The sequence below is a fragment of the Alexandromys fortis genome, unplaced genomic scaffold (assembly GCF_014885135.2).
Source record: "Alexandromys fortis isolate MF-2015 unplaced genomic scaffold, M_Fortis_MF-2015_v1.1 scaffold_233, whole genome shotgun sequence".
Classification (NCBI taxonomy): domain Eukaryota; kingdom Metazoa; phylum Chordata; class Mammalia; order Rodentia; family Cricetidae; genus Alexandromys; species Alexandromys fortis.
The window spans coordinates 1638076-1645870 of record NW_026068146.1 but is presented as its reverse complement, the minus strand read 5'-3'; the positions used below and the strand labels follow the sequence as shown (position 1 = coordinate 1645870).

General features: G+C 45.2%; 1 protein-coding gene across 2 annotated transcripts in view; it reads right to left on the bottom strand.

Annotated features, from left to right (window-relative positions):
* The window catches only part of Vcl (vinculin), a 93265-nt gene that overhangs the window by 2908 nt on the left and 82562 nt on the right, over positions 1-7795 (bottom strand). The window contains exons 18-21 of one of the 2 annotated variants that reach the window (XM_050127041.1): positions 6275-6460; positions 2898-3101; positions 806-1009; positions 303-407 (exon numbers count right to left, since the gene is read on the bottom strand). In XM_050127041.1, the coding sequence (XP_049982998.1) occupies positions 303-407; positions 806-1009; positions 2898-3101; positions 6275-6460 (699 nt within the window). The remainder of the gene's footprint in view (positions 1-302; positions 408-805; positions 1010-2897; positions 3102-6274; positions 6461-7795) is intronic. The other variant, XM_050127043.1, reaches the window with a different exon arrangement.

The window sequence follows — 7795 nt, the reverse complement described above, 5'->3', positions numbered from 1 at the left end:
TGTCCTCCTTGTTCCTCGGGGTGCCCCTAGCCTCTGTAGAGGTCGGAAGCAGTTGGTCTCCCAAATTATCTGTGAGTTCCCTAATGGGAAGAGATTGTCTCCCTTGTTTTAACTTTTAAAATGATGATGGGTCTGCTGTGCTCTCTAAGGAAATGGGGAGTGTGACCCAGAGTAGGGCCCACCAGAGGGGAGATAAGAAAAGAGTGGGTTGCTGCATTTTTAATTCGAGGTACGTTTGTCTTAAAGCTAAGATTAAACAACAAAGAAGCTAGAGGCAGGGAACCCAGAGCAGCAGCACATACCTGCTCAGATTCCTCGTCGCTGATGTTGGTCCGGCCCAGCATGGTAGCCTTCACTGTGGACAAGATTTTGAGCTGGGTGCTTATAGTTGGGATTCTCTCACACACCTAAAGAGAAAGTTTCATTTGGTGTTTGTTAGTTGTCTTGCCCACAAGTTCCTTGGAGGCAGATATACCCAACTCCATTCCCAGTCATTGGCATGCAGGAGTACTCAATAAAGGACCAGCCCTGACCCAATTGGTTCATATATGGAGGCATTCAAATTCCACTGGGTTAAGACATAAACTTTCAGTCTGTTTTGTTTTGTTTTGTTTTGTTTTTATCCACACATTGCCCTTGCTGCTGTTTGCTTCCTTATTCACCCAAATTTCCTCTCACCTTTTCCCTCACATTCACGCTTCCCACTCAGATGCACTCTTTCTCTTCTCTTCTTTCTCTCTCCCTCCCTCCCTCCTCTCCTGTCTGGACACACGGACACACACACATGACTTATTTCCCCAAGTACCTGTAAGAGATTGGTTCTAATCCGCTTATCTGTACACTGCTTGGCAACCTCCTTGGCCAGCCGAGTCACCTCATCAGAGGCTTTTGCGATGTCCTTGGCACACTGAATAAGTGCCCGCTTGGTACCACTACCCCCTCTTACCAGCCGAGACATCTCTGCCATCAGCAGAGCCATGCGCTTGGCTGCTGCAATGATGTCATTGCCCTAGAGAGAAGCAGAGATACAGCATGAGCCCTGACCACATGCTGGTCAAGTTCAGTAGAAATACAGGAGGAAGTCTGCTGCTCTTGCAGCCTCTGGCAGGCTAAGGAAATGGAGAGAGCACTGGAGGGAGGACAGCGGAGAGAATGGGCACTTGCCCCAGCACTCGGGGAGAGAGGATATCCTGGATGAGAAGACCTAGAGATTAGTCTGAAAGGACGACGTGGGTGCCCCGGGCACAGCACTGCACAAGCAGTGGAGCATCTCCCGGTTAATTGTGTCAATAACACAGGGCCAGAGCCAAGGAGTCGGCCACACAGGCATATTCATCTCTATCATAGGGGAGAAAGCAGCTGAGCTGGCCAAGCACAGAGGAGGCTTTCTAGGTGCTAAGAGCATCCTCTCTATCTCTGCTCTTGTGAACAGCAGCCAAGGACTTACACTGCCTCACTAGAACTTAGAACCCCAGGTGATGATTCTCAGCCTGCGAGGGAGACTAGAGAAATGGACATTTTCTCATCTAGACTACTTTGGCCTCCTCTTCCTGTCATCTTTAAGGAGCAGACTATTTTAATCATTCCACATTAAGAGAAAATTGATCCCACAAATCAATTTGCTGGTCTCATCAGCTAAGTGAAGCCTCCAATTAAGGAATGTTCACTTAAGAAGATACTGAGGGAGGAATCAAATAAATAAATAAAACTGAGCCAGGCTCTAAAAGGTTGACCCTCTCTCATTAATGGCAAGTTGTCTGAGATTTGGCTTACTTAAAACCCTCATGGGTCATAATAAGGAAATATTTAAGCAACTTATTTTATGTCCTTAGCAACCTAAAAGTACAGCAGCTACAGTGTTTAACTGAATGGCCAAGCCCCACTCGTTTGTCCCCCTCAGGATTTTCAGTTTCTACACCGTGCGGTAAGGCACACACAAACCATGCCACTCCGGTGCTCTACAAGGACTCCACAGGCACCATGAAGCGGCTCATCATTGATGTGGGAAAGTACACGTCACAGAAAACAAAGTGAGGACAGAGAGGACACAGGTTTTAGAGGAGGTCATGAGGAAAGGCGTGTGTTAGCTGAAGCCCTCCCTCTGGGAGAACTTCAGTGCAGACCTGAGGTAATTTTGGATTACATGACGTTGGTTAGAAGACAGCACAGTGCCAGGGTTAGTTATTACCCACCATCTTCAGACACTTGCAACATGCCATCTTTAAATAGGAAAAACAAAAACCAAAAAAGTGATCACTTCTACACCTCTAACTCTCCAAACAAATGTTAGTTCAGATCCAAGGCTCTGTGCTTTCCCTGTGGCCACTTTCCAACCCCTCTGAGGTACCTGGAAAAGCAGTCAGTGAAGCCCCTGCCCCGTGGGTTCCCACAAAGGCCAGCATCTGTCACACAGCCAGGTGCAAGACAGCAAGCAGTCTTCCCCAGAGACTCTGCCATGTAAAACTGCTTTTGCCCTGATCAACTCTGCCTGAGTCATCAGGGTGAGGTCAGTGGGAGCCAAGCAAAGCTCAGTGGTCAAGCTAGGGAAACCTTCAGTGGTCCCCAAAGGCTCCTGACCTAGAAGTCACTGAGAGATGCATTTATGGCTTCCTGAAGCGTTTATAGATCCAATAATGGCCACAAAAATGGAAAGAAAATGAATCCTTTGAAAAGTGACCCCATTTCTCTTTATTCCCTAAACATAAATTCAGTTCATTCGGACATTCGCAAACCTATCAGACTTGTGAAGCCAGCCCTAACAACAAGGTGCAGACAGACAGTTGCCCGCCCGGCTCAGACTCACAGGACCCACACAGATAAGGAGTGATGCAAGGTGTCAAGGCTGCACATGGCCGGATGCATTTGGAGCAGCCCCCAACTGGGGATACCATCAGTACCTTACTAGACCACTTGGTAGCTTCCCGATGCAAGGACTGAGCCGCCGCCAGAATGGGCTGGTTGACCGGCTGATTAGATGGCATTAACAGCAGCTCAGGTTCGTAATCGTCTTCCATGTCAGAGGGGAAAGGGAACCCAACAGCATCAGCCGCATCTGCCTCAGCTACAACTCCTATACCCACCTGAGCAGCTGGGATACCCGGCTTTGTCGATGGTAGGAGGGTGAAAAATAGGGATAGTGTTAGTAAGAACAACAGGACTTTGGAAATGGAGCTTCAGCTGGTTTAGTAACCAAAGCTTGCCTGGGATGGGAAAGAAAATGGCAATGCTCTCCAGGAGCCAGGAGAACCAAGGTTCAAAGACAGGAACTCGGTCTCCAGCCTAAGTCACCCTGAAATAAGTGAATACATTTGCTGTAGCAGAAGCTTTCCAGAGAAGGCAATATATGCTTGTTGCTGAAGTTAAACATGACCAGAATCACATTTGGGGAACCAAACAACCTTGAAAAGAAGTCCAGAGGAGAAAAGTAGACACAGCCATATAAGCTGTTTGAGAAGGAAAGCTGAGCATCCTCCTGATCAGATACTATTCCATCATCCTGGACATGCAGCTCTGCAGCTACCAGGCATTTACTAGCTCCTTTAGGAACCAGACTAGGAAAGGCATGTCAAAAGCAACAGCAAACCAAGAAATAGAAAAAACAGTCAACATAATGGTTCATGAAGAAGATTTACAAAATACACTACAACCGCTTAGATAGCTATCAGGAGCCTCAAGAAGATACCTCATCTAGTTCCTATAGCAATGAGAGAGAGAAAAAAAAAAAACTACATTTTAGCTTGTCTTTCTCCTTTAAAAAGGTCTTCAAAGACAAAGCTTCCTCAATGTCTTACTGTGGAAACTGAGAGCACTGCCTTCTGGACACAGCCTAAACCTCTCTTTTGTTGAAATCAGCTTCTTGCTCACCCAAACTCACCTTACCAGTTCACAGATCAGGTGACACTTGGACTCGGCAACTAAATGAGGCTAAGCTCAGAGGAGCCCTCACATTAACCCAAAATGGTTGCTTACGAAAGAACAGGGACCAAGAGGGGAAGGACAGGAATTTTATACAAAAGGTAGGAATTGTAAGGGGTTGGGAAGAGAACAGATGCTTAAAAACAGATGGAATGGGAAGGAACTTAACGAAGCCAAGCCATTTGTAAAAAAAGGGCTGTAAACAAAGACTGTGATCAGGAGGAAACACAGTTCATATGGAACTTTATTCAAGGGTCCTGAAAAGTCTTCTCCTACCAGTACATTTCTGGAGTCCCAGGACTCAGAGGCCAAGGCAAGAAGTCCACATTGGAGACCAGTGAGTCCTAAGACCTAAGAAAACTTTGAAATATTAAAAATAGAAATTCTTGGGCTGGAAAGACAGTTAAGAACATTGACTACTTTCAATTCCCAGCACCACCATGATGATTCACAACCATCTGTATCTACAGTTCCAGGGGACCTAACACCTTCTAGCTTTCATGGGTACTGCACACATGTGGTACACAGACATACATGTAGGCAAAACACCCATAGGCATAAAATTAAAATAATTCTCAAAAAACAAGAACAAAAATAAAAATTCTTATCCTAAATACAAAGCCCATCTCTAAAAAGTGGCAATGAAGTTGGAAGACACTAGGTCAGTAAGGGGTTTAGATATCACCAGTCCTTTCTCACTGTCTCAACCAAGACTCATTCCCATTCCTTCAAAGAAAAGAGCAGCTTACTGTTGCTAAGGTTCAGAGTGACAAGCTGCACAAAGAAAATGGACAGATACAAACACATATTCCTTCCCCACCCATACATGGCTTAAAAGCCAGTGAACGCATTAGTTCAGCCCTTCTGGGCAGGACTTCTGAACACACTGAGTAGAGTAGGGTAAATGCTGCCTGACCCTCTGAAGTGTCGCCTTTACAGTCCACAGATATTTTTGTGTTCTTCCAAGTATGTGCAGGTTTATCACAATTAATTTCTGTTTCATTTGAGGAAAACTGACCCTGTTCCTCTCTCACCCACTCTCCATGCACAGTAGGGTTTATGCGGCATGATTCGGGGTGCTGGAGAAACACCATTATAAATAATTGCACAGGTCAGGTCCTGAGCTCCCAGCTAACAATTCGAACACTAGTTTAAAAGTGAAGGTCAAAGGGGCTGGAGAAATCTCAGAGGTTAAGAGCACTGATTGATCTTCCAGAGATCCTGAGTTCAATTCCCAGCAACCATATGGTGGCTCACACCCATCTGTGATGAGATCTGGTGCCCTCTTCTGGCATGCATGCAGGCAGACCAATAAATACATAATAAATAAATAAATCATTTTTAAAAAGAAACAAACAAACAAACCAAGGTCAATTTCTAAGGGGGGGAGGTGTAGACCAACCAGTTCCCCCAGGAAGTATATTCAATTGTGGATGTGAAAATAAAGGAATATAGTGGGAATGAAGGTCTAGCATTCAGGGTGCATTAGAAACAGTTTAGAACTAAGAACCTCATCTCACTGCTAAATGAGCGACAGGATTCCACTCTAAGCAAGAAAAGCTGCCACTCACTTCCAGCACTCAGAGAAACAGACAACGTGGAGCAGAGCTGCTGTCACATCCAGATTCCCCTCGTTATTATGTGGACTGTTAAATTAGCTGAGCTGGAGAGAACCTGGCGCTGTCCTGAGTACAGGGGTGGGGACAGGATGATTATGAGAAAGGACAGAAACACACTCCTTCTGAAACACCAGTCTAGCTTCTTCTTCTTTTTTTTTTTTTTTCCTCGAGACAGGGTTTCTCTGTAGCTATGGAGCCTGTCCTGGAACTAGCTCTGTAGACCAGGCTGGCCTCGAACCCACAGAGATCCACCTGCCTCTGCATTCCGAATGCTGAGATTAAAGGCGTGGGCCACCACCGCGCTGTTCTATCTGCTTCTTAATGCAAGAATTGAAGAAAATGTACAGATTTCATCTAGCAAAGTCCACAAGAGATACTTTCACAACTGAAGTTTTGCCAGTTAGTAATGGAGCCTGGAAAACATTCAATAATCCAAGAGGATAAACCTAAAAAAGACCCAAAACGCCAGGAGTCAGAGCCGCTACTAATGAACAAAGAGGAAGAAACTCTTCTTTAGCCACAAACATCCCAGCTTTTACTTCTGCCCAAGGAGAGGCAAGCAGTCAAACACGCAGACTTCTCACTAAGTCACTGGTAAAAAGAACAACATATTGCCTGAAACACAGGCAGTAAGCAAGAAGGAAGGTGACTCCCATTAGACTTCTCCCTGGGTTGGGGATACGGTTCTCCGCCCTTCCTGGGAAGACTCCCATTCTTGACAAGGAATTCTCAGAGCTTACCTTGCTAGACCACTTCCGAGCTTCATCGTGGAGCTGCCTGGCAGCCATCATCATGGGCTGGTTAATCACCTCCCCAGCTTTCTGCTCAGGGAACTCTTCATCTTTCTCTTCTGGAGGAGGGGGCCTGGGTGGAGGAACCTCACCCTCAGGAAGAGGTGGCTTAGGAGGAGCAAGCTCATCAGTTAGCTGCAAATGTGAAAAAACAGATTGTCCGTGTAAGCCCTAGCAGCTACTACCAAAAACTAATCTTGAAAATCGGCCCACACTGATTCCATGTAAGATCACCCCCACCTAGCTATGAGGCCTATCTGTGTAATCGCAATAAAAGAACATTTTCTTCTTACAAGAAGACAGCTTTTTGTTGGTCATCTCCCGTGGAAGGCATACACAACATTACCAGATCAACCATTCCACAGCCAATCCCATAGATCGAAAGTCTAGTTCTGGTTCTGGTTGCCAAAACGCAAATGAAAGACAATAACTTCTCTTTAGAGCTTCAAGTTCTGCATCTGCCATGTGATCTCTACAACCCTAATTCTAAGTGGTGTGACTTGAAGGAGCTACTTACCAGGAATCTCACCCTCCTGTGGCTCTTACCATCAAGAGCCTCAACGGAAAGTGTGCAGAAATATTGAAACTGGGAAACCACCAACCTCAACCTATGTGTAGCGATCCAGTTTTATCCTTAGCCAACCTGTCATCTTTTTCTTTTTTCTTTTTTTTCCTTTTTTTGGTTTTCTGAGACAGGGTTTGTTTGGTTGTTTTTTGGTTGGTGTGTGTGTGTGTGTGTGTGTGTGTGTGTGTGTAAAACAGCCTGGTTGTCCTGGAACTCACTCAGTAAACCAGGTTGGCGTTGTACTCACAGAGATCTGCCTGCCTCTGCCTCCTGAGTGCTGAGATTAAAGGCGTGAGCCACCACTGTCTGGCTATATTTTCTTTCTTAATACCAGTAAAAGATATCAGGTTGGAGCCAGGCAGTGGTAGCGCCATGTCTTTAATCCCAGTACTCAGGAGGTAGACACAATCATATCTCTGTGAGTTTGAAGCCACCCTGGTCTACAGAGCTAGTTTCAGGATAGCCAGGGCTACACAGAGAATCCCTGTCTTAAAAAGTCAAAAAGAAAAGAAAAAAGCCAGGCAATGATGGAGCATGCCTTTAATCCCAGCACTCAGGAGGTAGAGCAGGCAGATCTCTGTGAGTTCAATGCCAGCCTGGTCTACAAGAGCTAGTTCCAAGATAGCCAGGGCTACACAGAGAAACCCTGTCTCAAAAACAAACAAAAACACTCAAAAAACAACAACAACAACAAAGAAAAGAAAACATACCAAAGAAACACAACTATTGTCTTGCTATGCTATTCTCCAATCAACATATTTCCAAACTGTTAGCTGGAGTAAGATCTGCATATGATCATTACTATTTCTGTTTCTATGGTTTATAACTGCAAGAAATTACCCAACTAGCTTATTCTTAAACCATGGGAAAATATATCCATGATACTTAATGAGAAAGAATTACAA